Source organism: Polypterus senegalus, chromosome 16 (assembly GCF_016835505.1).
Source record: "Polypterus senegalus isolate Bchr_013 chromosome 16, ASM1683550v1, whole genome shotgun sequence".
Taxonomy (NCBI): Eukaryota; Metazoa; Chordata; class Cladistia; order Polypteriformes; family Polypteridae; genus Polypterus; species Polypterus senegalus.
The window spans coordinates 42,657,152-42,673,270 of NC_053169.1; the positions used below are offsets into that span (position 1 = coordinate 42,657,152).

Consider the following 16,119-nt stretch of genomic DNA (forward strand, 5'->3'; position numbering starts at 1 on the left):
CAACTATGTCATTAGTGACTTCATGAAGAATAATCTTCTTCTTTCAGCTGCTCCTGTTAGGGTCGCCACAGCAGATCATCTTCTTCCGTATCGTCCTGTCTTCTCCATCTTGCCTTGTTACATCCATCACCTCTATATTCTTTCTCACCACATCCGTAAACCTCCTCCTTGGCCTTCCTCTTGCCTGGCAGCTCTATCTTTTAGAACCCTTCTCCCAATATACCCAGCATGTCTCTCCTCTGCACATGTCCAAACCAAAGTGATTTCATGAGTGGATTATTAAAATAATGATTTATTAAAGTACATTAATAAAATACTACATACTGTGGCATACTAAAATAAAGTACACAGTACATTATATGTAAATATTTTTTTTAAATAAATTAATTCTATAGCAAACAGTTTATGCAACAAGAACTTGTTCCTATGGGCACGTTTTAAAACTGAATTTGCTGGATAGTCCTTTGTGTCTGTATGTAAAGATGTATTTAGGAACGCTTTCTGCTTGCATTCTCTTCCACAATTTTATAGAATATGGTGAAAAATCTGAAGTTCACATTATTCTGACTGTATTTGAAAAGCACCACAATGAAGGCTTACTAATGATAAAGATCCTTGATGTCGATGATTAGTTTCCAGATATTTCAATGCATTCATCTATGGAAGACTCGGGCACTTCCCTTCCTTCCCTGTCACTGCAGAACATTGGCACTGGAATGTAGTCAAAGTAAATGCAGCTTGGCTGCTCCGGTTGGTGCTGCTGCCAGAGCTAAGGTTTATTATATTGGATTTCTGCATCGAGAAGCTGTGCATTCGGTATGTGTTAGCATGCGTCTTGCAGCAGCCAAGTTTGCTCATTAGCATAAAGAAGTCCCTTCTGAATGCCTTGGTGAAAATGGCATACAAGAATGGATTTGAACACGAGTTGATGGGATAGAATAAAACCAAAAGTATCTTGGAGTGTCTAACAGAAATAAGGGGCATTTTAAAAGCAGCTAATATGGCAAAAAAAATGATGGGGGCTGTGCACAAAAAATCGGTGAAGATTAGTATAGCCATCCTCTTGGCAATTTTGGCATCACTGTGTTTACCTGCAAATTCTGGGTTTCGTATGTTTAAGTAGATTTTAATGTAGCAGGTGCATATGATGACAAAAGCAATAGTGTTGAGAATCAAAATTACGATGATATAACCTTGAGCAAGTGGTGTTTCAATGTCCATTGGCAAACACATGCTAACCTTCGCATAACTGCTGATGCCCAAGATTGGCAAGTAAGCCATGATCAGAGAAAATGCCCATCCGCCTGCCATGATAAGTACAGCATGCCTTGGCCGTAGCTTTCTCTCCAACTGCATAGCATACGTTATGGTATGCCAGCGCTCCAGTGTAATAATCGTTAGTGTGTATATGGAAAGTTCACTTGCAAAAACAGATAAAAATCCTGCTATGCCACAGCCTGCTCCAGTTTGCCATTTAATTGCATGGTTGTAATACTGGCCTTTGGAGCTGTAGTCAACATAGGCGATCATGAGCAAGTAGACACCCATGCAAAAGTCTGCAAAGGCGAGATTGCACATGAGGAACCTAGGAGCTGTGAGCTTGTATTGGCTAGTGACTAAAACCAAAAGAACAATAAAGTTCCCCGTAATAGCGAAGATGTTTATTATCCAAATCAGGACTCTTAGGTAGCTGTAGCCCATGATGTCTTCACAAGGGTTGAAAGCATCGGGATTTGGTGTGCATTTTAAAGGAATTTCTATCTTGCAGGTGTCCAGCTCTGGATACTGAAGGTCCAAATCGTAGGAGTCAATCCCTTCAAGAAAGCTGCACAAACAAAAACTGCAAATTATTATTTGCACTGTACAGCATGGATAGTTATTAGCTTGAAAAACCAGAATACAAATCTACAAAAACCCTTCAGTAAAATTAACATTGATCTCTGAAGCATCCCCTTTTCTGCCAAAGAAAACAAGTGCCTTTAGCCTACAGTATGTGGTACTAATGCATGTTTACTACTTTTTATAATTTAATTGCTAGTAGTGAGTAGCTGATGACCACATTACCTGCTCCTTGTTTTTTATGGAGGTTGTCCTTTTTCTATGGGAGGAAAAAAAACCTGCCAGCAACGGCATTATCTTCACTCCTGTAACCGTGCATGGAAGGAAGCTGATATGAAACTGTGTGTGTATACTTGTTTTTTTCCAGATTAGAATTGTGACAAAAAAGCAACAACAAGAGAAATAAATCAGTAGTGCCCTGGACTTCTGTAGGGCAGCTGTACTAGAAGGCAGGAGATGATCGGTGAATTGCAGCACAAAAACCCCAATCTAGTGTACAAAATGAAAGCTTCCTCTGAGTTGAGTGGTAAACAAAATTGTTTCATGGACTGGCATGAATAATGTTGAAAGTAAACATCTGGCTGAGTACATAATTATGCTTATATAGTTACAAATTGTTTACTTGTTGCCTCAGTGTGCTATAAAGTCAGGTCAGGTTGGGGAGCCTGCACTGGTACAGCGTGTTGCCGCACCCACCACATGACAAAAACAGCTTGGGAGCCTAGTTGCTTACCCCCTAGGCAAAGACGCAGTCCAGTCCCACCCTCTGGAAATGACCATTTATTTGCCACAGTCAGGTGTTATGTGGGTGTCTCCTTGGCCTGGTCCAGCCACTCGGGTCCTCTAAAAAGAGGATCCCGTGAGCCAGATCACCCTTGGGGAATTGCACCACATTGCCATAGTGCAGGTAATATTCCTCATTTGGGACTCTATGAGCAAATGCTGGTTTGACTTTGGGTCAAGTTAAGGAGCATGCACTGGTACAGTGCGGGATCCTGGTTGGAAAACCCCCCAAGCGAACACTTGATCCAGTCCCACCCTCCAGAAATGACCATCTATCTGCCTCAGCCAGGTGTTACATGGACGTCTCCTTGGCCTGGTCCAGCCAGTTAGGTCCTCAACAATGAGGATCCTCAAAGCCAGATCACCCTCGGGTCGTCACAGCAAATGGCAATAGTGCTGTAATGGACACTCCCTCACAATGCAGGTAGTGTGCCTCATTCGGAACTCTGTGAGCAAATGTCCATTTGCCACAAAGTCAAACCAATGACACCCAATGATTCTTCCGAAGAGAGACAGTACCAAAGGAGTCCAGTCTTCATCTCTGTTCACTGGATAGTGTCCATGTCTCACAACCATAAAGCAAGACAGGAAGCACCAGGACTCTAAATACTTGAACCTTCGTCCTTTTGCACAGATATAGGAAGTGCCACACACCTCTTTCCAGTGACCTCATGATCCCCCATACTCTCCCAATCCGACTGGCTTCAAAGGAAGAGTCACCAGAGACATGAATGTGACTGTTGAGGTAAGTAAACCTCTCAACAAGGTCAACACACTCTCCGCAGACAGACACACTGCAGATGGCCATGCCCGAGAGGTCATTAAAGGTTTTCATTCAGGACACTCGCAAGCCCAGACACTCAGACTCCTCACTCAGTCTCTCAGGAGCCCTGATGAGAGCCTCCATTGACTCCACGAAGATCACAGCATTGTCAGCAAAGTCAAGATCCATGAATCTTTCTTTACCAACAGATGCCCCACAGCCACTGGACCTCATGACGTTGCCCAACACCCAGTCCATGCAAGCATTGAGCAGAGTAGGAGCAGAACACGGGATCCCATCAAAGTTGCTGGCTATCATGGCCGGTCTGTAAACTGGTATTTGAGCAGATTATTATTTTTTTTTTTTGCCAAACAAAAGGATTCTGTATGTTATTCATGATAGTATTGTTGCATGTTTAGGATGAGGTTGGTCCCGGAAAGAACACACTGAAGAGACAATTCAAAAATTACGTTGTGGCAACATTTAACAAAATCTATTACAATGGCACTGATTTAGACTTGGCTATCTACTGACTTCATAGGAAGAGTCACCACAGACATGAATGTCACTGCTGAGGTAAGTAAACCTCTCAACAAGGTTGATACTCTCTCCACAAACGGACACACTGCTGATGGCTGTGCCCAAGAGGTCATTAAAGGTCTGGATTTAAAGTGTTTGTGTGTAAAAAAAATTTTTTTTCTAAAACATGAATATATAACTGCAACTGCATTACTTGTTTTAGGTGTAAGAGACTAAATGTTTCCAAAAAGGGACACAGTGTTTTCAAACGGGGCATACCTTGTGCCAAACAGGGCAAAGGGATATGGAATATAAACTTAGTACAACGACAGCTGATAGATTGGGGGAACAAAAGAAACTGGATTGAAGGGTTATGCATCATACAAATGTCTTGGTTATATGCAATTTTTGGGAGACAAATCTCTAATGCACCCTATTTTTGTGTGTCTTTTTTAAAGTTGATATTGGTGTAAATAAAGGTTTTTAATCACATACTTTATTTCACATTTAGTTACTTGACTAACACTTTTATCCAAGGTGACTTACAACATTTATGACACAACTGGTTACCTTACTGTTGTTTTTCAAGGCAGGTGAAGTGACTTGTTCAGGGTCACACAGTGCCAGCAGTGGGATCTGAACCAACAACTACAGCGTTTGAAGTCCAAAGCCTTAACTACTCCACAACACTGCCTGCCTATACTATGCCATATACTTTGTTTTTAAAAAAGTGTTGTACTTGCTACTCTTTGCAGCAATAATTTTTTATTTATTTTTGGGTATGAAATTTAGGTGTAATAATGCGAAAGTGCATAAAGCATTCCAATATATCAATATGAAAAATATACCTGCTTACAAAGTGACACATTTGGCACGTTGCAAATGAAATTGCATTTTTATGTAGTGAATGCACTGATTTTTATCATGCATTGAAATCCTAGCTTCTCTCTATGGATATCCCAGTGTTAAAAAAAGAAAGTTGTCTGCAATCCTGAGCCAAAAAATCATGTGAGACAATGAAGATCCAATGAGGTTAGTGGCCCTGTTTACATTTTGGGAAAAATGTAATTAAAAGAAAACCATGAAAGTTTCAGTGGTTTGCTCTTCTGGCTGGAAAAGTGGTGGCCGGATGAATATGACCTTTATTGCCAGTGGAAGCTGCAGTAAGCCAGGTCATAGTTACTCTTTTGTCTGTCTTTGTCACTCTCACAAATACACAAAGCTTGTGATGAGAGCAGCCACCTGAAGCATCCTTTAAGCAATGTGTTTTCTTCACTGAACATAGTCAAATGCCTCCCTCCCTTGTATTTGTTTCTTATGTCAATCAAGGAAGTTCATTTGAGAAACTAAACACTTGACTAATAATCCAGTTCGAAATGTTTTGAAAAATGTACTAATTCACACTTGGCTATTTAGTTTGTTTCTTTTTAGTACTAACTAGGGGGCTTACCCCCTGCTCGCTTCGCTCGCCAACCCTCCTTTTCTGCGCTATGTGCCAGCCACTTCGTATCTCTACCGTTTGTGTTATGAAGAGGGGTGCCAAGGATCCGCGGTTGCTCCTCTGAAACCCCTTCTTAAACAGTGATACAATGGGAAACAAATACAGTTTTATTTTTACCTTCTCTTTGCTTGTTCAGCTGATCTGATCTACATCTCGCGTGGCGCTTTGAACATTTAAAAGCCTGTACAACAGCTGTCTTTCTCATCAACTCTTTGTTTTGTACTTCCAGCCCCAGGCATGGTTAAATCTCTTAGCACAAATTCTCGTCTAGTTCATAATTTAAAAACGGAATAAGAATCTGAAAATCTAACAACGTCACATTAAAGTTCAATAAATTCCGAAAAGAATGATAGCAAACATATATACAATATGTAGGTTTTAAAATAAGCCCAATTTAAAGTGTGACAAAAAACGTGACACATAAAATCGTTGCACAAAACCATTGCACTTTTAGGCTTAGGATTTTATATATACTGTATAGAGTAGATTATCTTGTCACTTGTAATACTTCCTCTTCATTCACACTAAATTTTGATAGCCTTGGGATTATGCATCGTTCTGAAACTCCATACTATGACAAGCAAAATTCCAGCAGGAGCAAGTCAAATCACAACTGCTATTCTATCTCATCCCATAAAGTCAACTTCTTTGTAGGATTTACTTACAGCAAAAAGCTAAGGCCAACCTAAAGGGGTCTCAGCTGATTAATTACTTCTGCACTTTTAATTGTGTATTTTCTGAAGTAGCTCATCTAGTTTATAAAAAATCTATCATATACAGTGCAGTAATTGTATTAAAAATACAACAGAGCTTTTGTACTTACAGGTTTTCAATGAATGTTTCATCGCTGCAATGTTTGGAGAGGTTGCTGAATGAGTCACTAAAACTGCTTTGCCTATAATGAGAGCATAAACATTCACAATCAGTTATAAAATAAACCTTGAAGAGAATGCATTTACTGTAAGTCTACTGCAATAAGCCAAGCTGAGATAGCTACATGTTACATTGCAAATAAAGCAACTATATACTATAGTGACAGGGAAAAGAAAAATGCGGTTTGTACTCTGAAGAATACGACGACTAAGAGAAGCTAAAAAATATCACCCATCCCTCCATTTCTGAGATGCCAATTGAGAGATCTTTTTCCCACCATTCCCAAGGACCTTTGACAAGTATATCCTAGAAATGTGTTCATATATTGTTGGGATACTGCCTGAGTCTTGATCAAGACTGGTCATTACGGCCTCTGGGGTTTGATAAGGGTGTGAAATGTGGAAATTTGGTAAGGGTTCTTTTAACAAAATTTTTGATTTTCAGAAGTAAAAAAAAAAAAAAATGTGTAACCTGGAAGCTCGATTTTGAGTGCAGTTTTTCATAAGATGCAAATACATTAATGTCTATATAAAGATCTCTTAGTGTCTTAATCCTTAATGGTTTCCATTAGTTAAATACTGAGTACATCTGAGAGGGTTGAAACAGATGATTATTGTGTATGGGAGTGACAAGGAGCTTCTTTACCTTGAAATGTGCCCAGCATTTTAAGTGAATGCTGTCACACACATGTGCATGGGAGGCAGCTAAAAGGCCTGAACGAGAGTAATTCCATGCCAGACCAGGGTGTGGGGAGTGCACATACTCTTTTTCTTGCTTTTCTACAGACTATTCATGGGAAATTCCTCCTGGCCCTGATGACGTCACTTCCAGGTCCAAGCCTATGGATGAGGACCCTTCGAGTTCCGGCCCTTTTGACGTCACTTCCTATACTGGCAGCCATCTTTCCCGTATCCCCTCAGTTCTGTTTGGGACTCTGATCAGTACACATCTAATCCTATTTTGCAGCCAGGATATAATATATGAGTGGCTGCCCCAGACCTTTTTTGGTTCTCGTTAATTATTGTGACAATGGTTTAAGTAAATAACTGGATTACTGGTGTGCTGAAGATAGGCAGTATTGAATGGAGCAAAAAGCAGGGCATGCAAGGAAGATTTAGAACAAGATTAGTTTTCCATTGCAGGCTAGACTGGTGTGAATTTGAGTTTCTGCTGATATTCAAGGTTTTATTGAGTGTAGTGCCCAGTAGTAAAATTGAGAGTTATGTGGTGTGATGATGAATGTTGTTAATGCATATGCCTCGCAAGTTGGGTGTGCAGTCGATGAGAGTGAGTTGGATGAAGTTAGGGTAATAAAGGATAAAGATGGAAATGTACTCACAAGTGAGGAGAGTGTGTTGAGCAGATGGAAAGAGTACTTTGAGAGGCTGATGAATGAAGAGAACGAGAGAGAGAAGAGGTTGGATGATGTGGAGATAGTGAATCAGAAAGTGCAACAGATTAGCAAGGATGAAGTAAGAACAGCAATGAAGAGGAAATGAAATGAAAAGCCGTTGGCTTAGATGACATACCTATGGAAGCATGGAGGTTTTTAGGAGAGATGGCAGTGAAGTTTTTAACCAGATTGTTTAATGGAATTTTGGAAAGTGAGAGGATGCCTGAGGAGTGGAGTAGAAGTTTATTTAACTATTAAATATTTAAGAATAAGGGGGATGTGTAGGACTGTAGTGACTACAGGGGGATAAAATTGATGAGCCACAGCATGAAGTTATGAGAAAGAGTAGTGGAAGCTAGGTTAAGAAGTGAAGTGATAATTGGTGAGCAGCAGTATGGTTTCATGCCAAGAAAGAGCACCACAGATGTAATGTTTGCTCTGAGGATGTTGATGGAGAAGTTTAGAGAAGCCCAGAAGGAGTTGCATTGTGTCTTTGTGGACCTGGAGAAAGCATATGACAGGGTGCCTTGAGAGGAGCTGTGGTATTGTATGAAGAAGTCGGCAGTGGCAGAGAAATATGTAAGAGTTGTACAGGATACTGTATGTACGAGAGAAGTGTGACATTGGTGAGGTCTGCAGTAGGAGTGATTCAAGTTGGAGGTGGGATTACATCAGGGATCAGGTCTGAGCCCTTTCTTATTTGCAATGGTGATGGACAGGTTGACAGATGAGATTAGACAAGAGACCCTGTGGACTATGATGTTTGCTGATGACATTGTGAACTGTAGCGATAGTAGGAAGCAGGTTGAGGAGACCCTGGAGAGGTGGAGATATGCTCTAGAGAGGAGAGGAATGAAGGTCAGTAGGAACAAGACAGAATACATGTGTGTAAATGAGAGGGAGCTCAGTGGAATGGTGAGGATGAAGGGAGTAGAGTTGGTGAAGGGGGATGAGTTTAAATACTTGGGATCAACAGTACAGAGTAACAGGGATTGTGGAAGAGAGGTGAAAAGAGAGTGCAGGCAGGGTGGAATGGGTGGAGAAGAGTGTCAGGAGCGACAGACAGATATCAGCAGGAGTGAAAGGGAAGGTCTACAGGACGGTAGTGAGATCAGCTATGTTATATGGGTTGGAGACGGTGGCACTAACCAGATAGCAGGAGACAGAGCTGGAGGTGACAGAGTTAAAGATGCTAAGATTTGCATTGGGGGTGACGAGGATGGACAGGATAAGAAAAGAGTATATTAGAGGGTCAGCTCAAGTTGGACGACTGGGAGACAAAGTCAGAGAGGCGAGATTGCGTTGGTTTGGATGTGCAGAAAAGAGATGCTGGGAGAAGGATGTTAAGGATAGAGCTGGCAGGCAAGAGAAAAAGAGGAAGGCCTAAGAGAAGGTTTATGGATGTGTTGAAAGAGGACATGCAGGTGATGAGTGTAACAGAACAAGATGCAGAGGACAGGAAGATATGGAAAAAGATGATCTGCTGTGGCAATCCCTAACAGGAGCAGCGGAAAGAAGAAGAAGAAAGAAGATTTGGTGTCTTCCCTGTTATCCTTTATTTTTCTGTAGTAAATCTGTCTTGTTTGGAGCTCCTTTAAGGATTATTCCGGATGTGATGTTTTGCTCACAAGTGCCCCAGTCTAGTCAATGCCCTCAAATTCTTGCAAAAAACTTTAAAAGCTATGAAGACAGAGATTGCTGAGTTCTGTTAAAGATGTGGCCACAAGAGAAAAGTAAAGAAACACTTAGTGTAGTTTTCAGGTGGTCAATATAGAACGAGAAAATGGTTTTGTATTCATTTAGAAATCCACTACCACCATTATTTTTCACAGCATAATGCTGGGATGTACAGTCCTTTGACTAAAACAACTGGTACTGCAGTGACCCTTGATCGTCTACTGTAAAGCAGCAGGTTTGTCTGTAAGCTCCTGTAAAGCATCTGCCAGCTTCTTTACCTTCTTGACTTTCTAAATGACTCACTGGAGTCTGCAATGCCGACACTTTAAAAACAAGTGAGTGGAAAGTTCAGAGATGAAATTCTAAAGTCTGCACTTATGTTGTGCTTGTGTGGTAGTTTGAGGAGTGATTACTTTGTAATGTGTGGCAAGTAGTTAGATTAGGGGCATCTCTCTAGAGTAATCAGACAGGCCAGGTCAGTCACATTAAAATCACTACAGCAAATGAAAAGTAAATGTACAAGCAAAAACTGAACTCATTTTAAACACCCCAAAGCTTTTAACCCAAAGAATACTTCAGAAGCCCGGCTTCTTCATCTGATGAGTTTTTAAGAACAAACTGCAGTTACTTGGAGTACTGCATTATTTTCTGTTAATGGCTGCTGCTGTGACGATGTGTATGAATGCACCATAACGACAAATAACGCCTTTGGGCAAACGAGCACACAAAGTGGCAACAATGACATTACCAGCAGCAAACTGCCAAAAAAAACACCAACTGAACAATTCATTTAATTCCTAACCATTTATGTACATGGAAATTGCTACAGTATTTGGCATACTTACGTTTTTTTCAGTATCCAATTTCGAAACGCACAGCAGTGGCTGGGGTATGTTAAATGTGCTTCCTCTAGATTAGCAAATATATCTAAGGGGGGCAACACTTTAAAAGCGTAAGCCATCTGTGCAAATAAAACTTTAACAGATTGAAGTCCATAGGTTGGCAGAAGCTGGAGACCAGTTGAAGAAACATCTCTGAAAAAAATGGAAATAACATCTGTGGATGATACAGAGCTTCAACTGAATTCATAATTCCAAGGAACTTTAGGTCCATTATATTGTAAAACAAGCCTTATTTCTACAATTTTCTTGTGATCAGTTTAATTGTGAAGGACTCTGTAAAATTTGGATTCATGAAAATATATTGGAAGAGGCATTTGTTTAATCGAAGAATGAGTACATAGTTTTAGATTTTCTTAGATATTTTTTTCAGTTAGAAGGTGACCATTCAACCATTCATGGTTGCCTGAGAAGGGCTTTCATGAACATGAAACAAATACAAGGGTGGGCCAATGTAGGTTTAGATGGAGATTGAACATAAGTGCACTGTGCCATTCTTTTAAGTTAATAAAGCTATAGTATTCATCAGAACCTGCATGTCTACTTCCATAGGAACAACTATAAACCTACTTTTGCCAACCCCTGTTATATGTTTGCGTGGATTCCTTATCCACTATTTAAAGAGGCCAATGGACATGTAGAAGAGTAAATAACTTTTAAGATAAAGAAACTTCAGTTTGGCGGGCGGCACGGTGGTGCAGTGGTAGCGCTGCTGCCTCGCAGTTAGGAGACCTGGGTTTGCTTTCCGGGTCCTCCCTGCGTGGAGTTTGCATGTTCTCCCCGTGTCTGCGTGGGTTTCCTCCGGGTGCTCTGGTTTCCTCCCACAATCCAAAGACATGCAGGTTAGGTGGATTGGCGATTCTAAATTGTCACTAGTACAATACAATACAGTTTATTTTTGTATAGCCCAAAATCACACAGGAAGTGCCGCAATGGGCTTTAACAGGCCCTGCCACTTGACAGCCCCCCAGCCTTGACTCTCTGAGAAGACAAGGAAAAACTTCCAAAAAACCTTGTAGGGGAAAATGGAAGAAACCTTGGGAAAGGCAGTTCAAAGAGAGACCCCTTTCCAGGTAGGTTGGGCATGCAGTGGGTGTCAAAAGAAGGGGGTCAATACAACACAATACACAGAACAGAACAAATCAAACTAGTGTGTGCATGGGGCCCTGCCTGGGATTGGTTCCTGCCTTGCGCCCTGTGTTGGCTGGGATTGGCTCCAGCAGACCCCTGTGACCCTGTGTTCAGATTCAACGGGTTGGAAAATGGATGGATGGATGGAAACTTTAGTTTTAGCAATAGAAGGTTCGTCCATTTATATTTTTTCTGAGCTTGTTTTTTCTATCTCTTCCATTCTGCAGGCATCTGGACCCTGTCTGAGCAGCATTTAGCACAAAAGGCCACCAACATTCTGGTAGATTGCAGAGCATGCTCACCAACAGCCCGGTCATATGAGAGTCATCATTTAACTTAACATACCTGCCCTTGGAGGGTGGGAGAAAACTCTGAGAATATTTAAAAATATACAGACTACATAAATACTGTATACTGTATAACATACATACATAACATCCTTTTAGGCTGCAAGCACCTGGAGGTTAAAGGGAGGTGGGCAGATTTTTGCAAAATATAAATGCTAGTTAGGGGACCATGAAGCATTTGGGCAGTCCTGAATGATTCAACTTTTAATAAAATGCTGAAACTGCCAAAAACAAAAGGATTCATTTTGTACTTTTGGTGATGGAGTATAACTCACAAACCGCTGAGATACATAAGGCAGCAGGTGAACTAATGGTCTGAACCAGTGCTTCCAAACCTCTGTCCTGGGGACCGACCCCCTGTGGCTGCAGGTTTTTGTTCCAAGCAGCTTCTCTTTTTAATTGGACTCCTGGGCTAATTAAGTGATGTGTTATTTCCCGAGTTCTGTGTTTTGGGAACAATATAGAAATTAGAAAACAAAGTTTGTTAAAAAAAACAAATTAAAATGTACCAAGTAGTTATATAGGAATAATGTATTTTTTTTCTTTTTAACAATATTTTCATCTTGATTTTCATTCTACTTTTCTAGGTGTTGTGATTGTTCAATCAATCCATTATTTACTAATTAGTGGGTCTGACTCTAAAGTAGTTGCAGCCTTTCATTATTCAGTGTTGTTTGCCAGCATGTCTGATCTGCTCATTTTAAATTGTAATTAATAAATACAATGAAGTGGGAAAACTGCACAGAGAAAGGGCAAAATATAATGAAATCAACAAAAGAGAGTTATGTATTTAAATCTATAGCAAAAGCAGAAATATTTCTAAATGTCTTATAAATGTAAAAATCATGCTGCTGTGCTTTTCTGAATGTAGAATAAAAGAAAAATAATACCGGCTAAAAAATGAGCTCAGTGCTATCAGGTGTTGTCACTGATTATGAAGCTGGTTGGAACAAAAACCTGCAGCCACAGGGGGTCGGTCCCCAGGACCGAGTTTGGGAAGCACCGCTCTAAACCAATCCTGCAGCTGGTACGCTGGTTTTGTAGGAATTGTTCATCATAAAAGAATTTTTTTTTGCCTTTCAGGCACTTTTCATAGATGTATGAAGCCAGAGTACACAGAAGAAGACGAAGTCAGCAAATTCTTGCTACTTCAAAAAATATAGATGCTGGTAACATTTCTACTAACAATATAAATTTAACATAGACTCACAAAACAGTAGGTCCCATTGCTCCTTTGAAGGCATCATTATGGATTTTTTGGAGATATTCATTGCCTTTAAGAGACCTATTAATAATAATAAAAGAAAAAAGAATATAAACAGGAAACACATCAGTTTTTTCTGTCATTCATTTTATATGACACCCATAAATGCAAACACTAATACCATTGCAGGGAATAAAACAAAATGATAAAAAGAAACCCAAGTCACTTATTGCTGAAAGACTTCCGTGAAAAGTACGATACATTTGACATTTACTGTACGTCATTGACAACTTAAATGGAAAGAAATGTAATAAGCTAATGGAGCCAATGAGAATTAAAGCACCTCTGCTATGGCTGTGCTGTTTGAGTTGTTTTAGATTATTAACAGCAAGGAGAGTATATCTGCTGCTTGAGCTAATTCAATAGTTAAAGTGAAAAAATCTCTTGGACAGAAATTAATGTAATAGGAAATTAATTGTGCAAACGTCACGCTTTAAGCATCCTGTGAGCAAGTATAGACTTAGGTTTTACTTTACACTACTGCTGCATTATGATTCAGTGTTTCTCTGGCATTATATATTTGTCAGCAAACAAGTAGATCTGCCCTCCATCATGGTCCAAAGCAGCCATCAATTTTACTTTGAGACTTCAACAGAGATTTCAACTCTCCATCTTGTATTTTGTTTTATGTTTAAGAAATTTGTATTACTATCAGTCATAGACCCTCTACCACCAAGACAGCATTAATCAATGCCATTTTTACATCACTTTAATTGGAGTCTGCTGTCTGTGAAAGCTTTTCAGCCACCACAAGCCTATTTGGACTCTGTTTTACTATAAAATGCTGTTAGTTTATTTTACTCTGTTATGACATGTCTCAATCTTAGAAAAATATTTATTGAACAAAAATATGATGATAATGATAACACAAAATATTTTAAATACTCCAACTTTCAGATCAGTTAACTAAGCCCCTCAACGCACCTTAATGTTACGCCGTGTGTACATTTTCTAACTTATTTCAGTTACTTCAAAGAGATCGGTATCACATTTTTGATCATTAAAAATTTCACTGGTTTAAGAGCTGTATGTGAGCAGGTCAGGTCAGATCATGTTGGGAAGCATGCACTGGTATGCACCCACCAAATGACGAAACAGTTGGGGATCCCGATTGACAACCCCTCAGACAGTCCCAGCCTCTGGAAATGACTATCTATCTGCTGCAGCCAGGTGTTACGCGTGTGTCCCCTTGGCCTGGTCCAGTCACTCGGGTCCTCAACAATGAGAATCCTATGAGCCAAATCACCCTCGGGGAATTGCACCACATGGCTGTAGTGCCATAACTGACACTCCCTTACAATGCCACCCCTCCTAAAAGCTCTCCCAATCCATCTACTGACTTCATGGGAACAGTCACCAGAGACACAAATGTCGCTGCCGAGCTAAGTAAACCTCTCGACAAAGTTGAAACTCTATCCACAGACAGACACATTGCTGATGGCTGTGCCAAAGAGGTCATTAAAGGCCTGGATCTTGGTTTTTACTCAGGACACTTGCAAGCCCAGACACTCAGACTCCTCAATCAGTCTCTCGAGAGCCCTGATCAGAGCCTCCATTGACTCTGCAAACGTCACAGCACCGTCGGCAAAGTCAAGATCAGTGAATCTGTCTTTGCTACAGATGCTTCTGATTCCATTAACAGTCTCACTGCAAGATGACTTGAGAATAAACCTGATAAAAACAGCAGCAAAAGGTTTTGCTGTAATAGTTAAAGACACTTGAATATTTGAGCATATTTAACAGTAATTACTGAAATTTGATAACCTAACATTCATCCAGTGGAGTGAAGATGATAGGATGTACCCCAACAACACAAGTTACATTGCAGAAAGCAGCCATAGACAGGCTACTGCATTACTCTGCAGAGTCCACTCAAGTACACAATCCTCAGGGTTCATTTGGGACCACAAGTAAGCCTAAGCGGTACATCCTTTTGGACGTGGGAGAAAAAGCCATGCAGAATAACCGTAAACTCTAAAGAAAGACTGAGCTTTGGATTAGAACCAAGGACACTGGATCCATGAGGTAGCAGTGTTAACAAACACAAGAAACAATAATATTAATTGTATTTCTTTAACCAATAAATGAAAGCTATTGAAACAGTTTTATATGCCACCCCTATCCATAGTCTGGAGATAGCTTTGTACTGAAGATTTTAGAATTAAACTTTTAAGAATAAAAACAATCTTTATACCGATTTCCAAATTATTGTTTACAAAAAATATTTAACATTTAGTTCATACAGGCATATCCTGTTATAGCGAATACCGAAGTAGTGATATTTTCAGAATAACACATACTTTTGGTTGGCCCGCACAAATGTTCATACAGCATCATATTTAATGGGTTTAGTTTTAACAAATTTAAATTTCAGTATAACGAATGTTTTTTTGACAAAAAATGGCCACCAAGATGATAAGGCAATGCAAAAAATACCTATAGTTTCGCTGACTCTCGGGAACCCTGCGACAAGCTTGTCAGACCAAAAGAAAGTTTGTTGAGAAATATCTGGTCTTGGACAGTCTCGACAAGGGTTAGCAAGAGTGTAAGCTCGCCATCATACGCACAGCCGAATTCGGAGTCAGTGCTCCATCGAGTGTCTGCGTGGGTAGTTGTATTGTGTGTGGATACCCTATACCCTACTGTTCAAGCTCCATAGTGCTTATCAAAGTATTCTTTGCAATGAATAAAAAAAAGTGAGAAATGGCGTCAGTTTAAGCTGGAAAAAAAAATTACATCTCACGTCTCATTTTCATTTTGTATTCATACCTGTATTTCTATAAAAAAAAGTGACATCTAACGTATCATTTTGATTTTGTAATCATACCTGTATTTCTAAGTGATTTCTAACATCTGATTTTCAAATAAAACATTTATTGCAGTTTAAGAAGTGCGTTTTTTTTTTTCTTTATAATACAGGCATTGTCAAGCTTAGGTTATAGAGTTGCATGAGTTGGTCCCATGAATTTCATTACAACAGGATTCCACCTGTATACGTTTCTTCTAAATCTGAATTCTATCTTTATATAAATAATACAAAAAGACAATGTTTTATAGACCCCAAAAACCCCTGCACCCCTTAACACTCAGCTATCATGCAATGATAGACTCCTTTGGTAGAAATAACAGA

The 16,119-nt window shown here is 39.9% G+C and overlaps 1 protein-coding gene across 2 annotated transcripts in view; it reads right to left on the reverse strand.

Moving 5' to 3' along the window:
* Nucleotides 1–437: 437 nt before the first annotated feature.
* Nucleotides 438–16,119, reverse strand: part of LOC120516786 (lutropin-choriogonadotropic hormone receptor-like) — a 71,814-nt gene continuing 56,132 nt past the window's right edge. For both annotated transcript variants that reach the window (XM_039738724.1, XM_039738723.1), the window contains exons 8-11: nucleotides 12,936–13,010; nucleotides 10,194–10,382; nucleotides 6,229–6,300; nucleotides 438–1,825 (exon numbers count right to left, since the gene is read on the reverse strand). In XM_039738724.1, the coding sequence (XP_039594658.1) occupies nucleotides 658–1,825; nucleotides 6,229–6,300; nucleotides 10,194–10,382; nucleotides 12,936–13,010 (1,504 nt within the window). In that variant the 3' untranslated portion in view covers nucleotides 438–657. The remainder of the gene's footprint in view (nucleotides 1,826–6,228; nucleotides 6,301–10,193; nucleotides 10,383–12,935; nucleotides 13,011–16,119) is intronic.